The sequence below is a fragment of the Zerene cesonia genome, chromosome 6 (assembly GCF_012273895.1).
Source record: "Zerene cesonia ecotype Mississippi chromosome 6, Zerene_cesonia_1.1, whole genome shotgun sequence".
Lineage (NCBI taxonomy): Eukaryota > Metazoa > Arthropoda > Insecta > Lepidoptera > Pieridae > Zerene > Zerene cesonia.
In genome coordinates, this window is record NC_052107.1 from 202,594 (window position 1) to 203,868 (window position 1,275).

At 39.5% G+C, this 1,275-nt stretch overlaps 1 protein-coding gene across 1 annotated transcript in view; it reads left to right on the forward strand.

The window, feature by feature from the left end:
• LOC119840559 (poly [ADP-ribose] polymerase tankyrase-1) overlaps window positions 1-1,274 on the forward strand; it is a gene marked incomplete at its 3' end in the record, with an annotated part of 5,827 nt that extends 4,553 nt beyond the window's left edge. The window contains exons 9-10 of the mRNA XM_038367246.1: window positions 417-554; window positions 1,098-1,274. Of these exons, the coding sequence (XP_038223174.1) occupies window positions 417-554; window positions 1,098-1,274 (315 nt within the window). The remainder of the gene's footprint in view (window positions 1-416; window positions 555-1,097) is intronic.
• Window position 1,275: the final 1 nt, after the last annotated feature.

The following is a 1,275-nucleotide window of genomic DNA, read 5'->3' on the forward strand; positions in this document are numbered from 1 at the left end:
TATGAACTGGTTCGTTACGTAACGCATTATGGCACCAGGCTCTAACTTCTCTTTACCATGCATACGTTTAGATTGGGTAAGCGTAGTACCTACTAATTATGTATCTGTGGTTTCAACCTTCAAAAAACTTAAGAGAAAATTGTCACTCATCCAAATTATGAAAGTGCCAACCGTTGCTTAACCTCGATTCTTTATTATTTGTTGTGCACCAGAATTACTTAATAATTAAAAATGTTTGCCACGGCCTTACTATCACGGTCCATGCTATATAACTTGATTTCAGACATTAAAGTTGTAATGGGCCTACTTGTTACTTCTTTGTTTTGTCAAATAACCACCATTTTACCATTACATCCAAATGGTAAAATGTTGGTAAAAACACCAAAGATAACTTATTAAATTTTCTACGCCAACAGCAAGTGAAATTAGTTCAGTTGAGCGACGTCAAGGTGCCCACAAAGTTAGTGACGGGGAAGAAACCGGTCAAAATTGTATTGAACAAGGAACACTTTCAAAAGCTCGTCGCGGTGTCCAAGCCTTCTAATGGAGCTGCGGTAAGTCCCACTCGTGTTATAATTATGAATTGTTTGTATTAGAAACGTTGCGTGAGACTCTACGTTAGTAACTTATTCATGCAAAAATAACTGATTGGATTTGTGTTAGTGAAATTTGGATAACACGTATGCTACGCTATTACAACCCAAACAACGAAGTAAAAATGTGAGCTATGGGGTAGTTAATATTAAATAAGATTTTGTTCTTACTACATAATGATCCAGGATTGAATGCTTACTTGATGTGGAGTGTATTATTTGCCTCGAAGGACCAGTACATAATATACTTAATTCAGTCTATTATGGCGATGTTAAATTACTATTAAAATACTAATACCAATAATAACTGCATCTTTGAAAATGTACTAGAAGCAGTTATAAAAATTTATAACATTTTTGTTGTTATATTGGTCGAAACAATCCAGTATTAAGTTGGAAATTATCTTCACCAAACGGTATTTAATAAACCACGCAATATGGATTAATTAAAATTATATAGCACATAAATAACAATTGTAAAAGAAATCGAATTGAACTTTCCAGCCAAGCACAAGCATACCAACGATAACGGTGAAAACGGAACACGCAGATCCGCCGGAGACAGAGACGGACGCGGCCGCGGGCGGCGCGGGCGGCGCGAGCGAGCGGGACGCCTGCGCCTCGTGCGCGCGCCTCCGCGCCGAGCTGCGCGCCGCGCGCGCGCACCTCGCCGCGCTGCGCG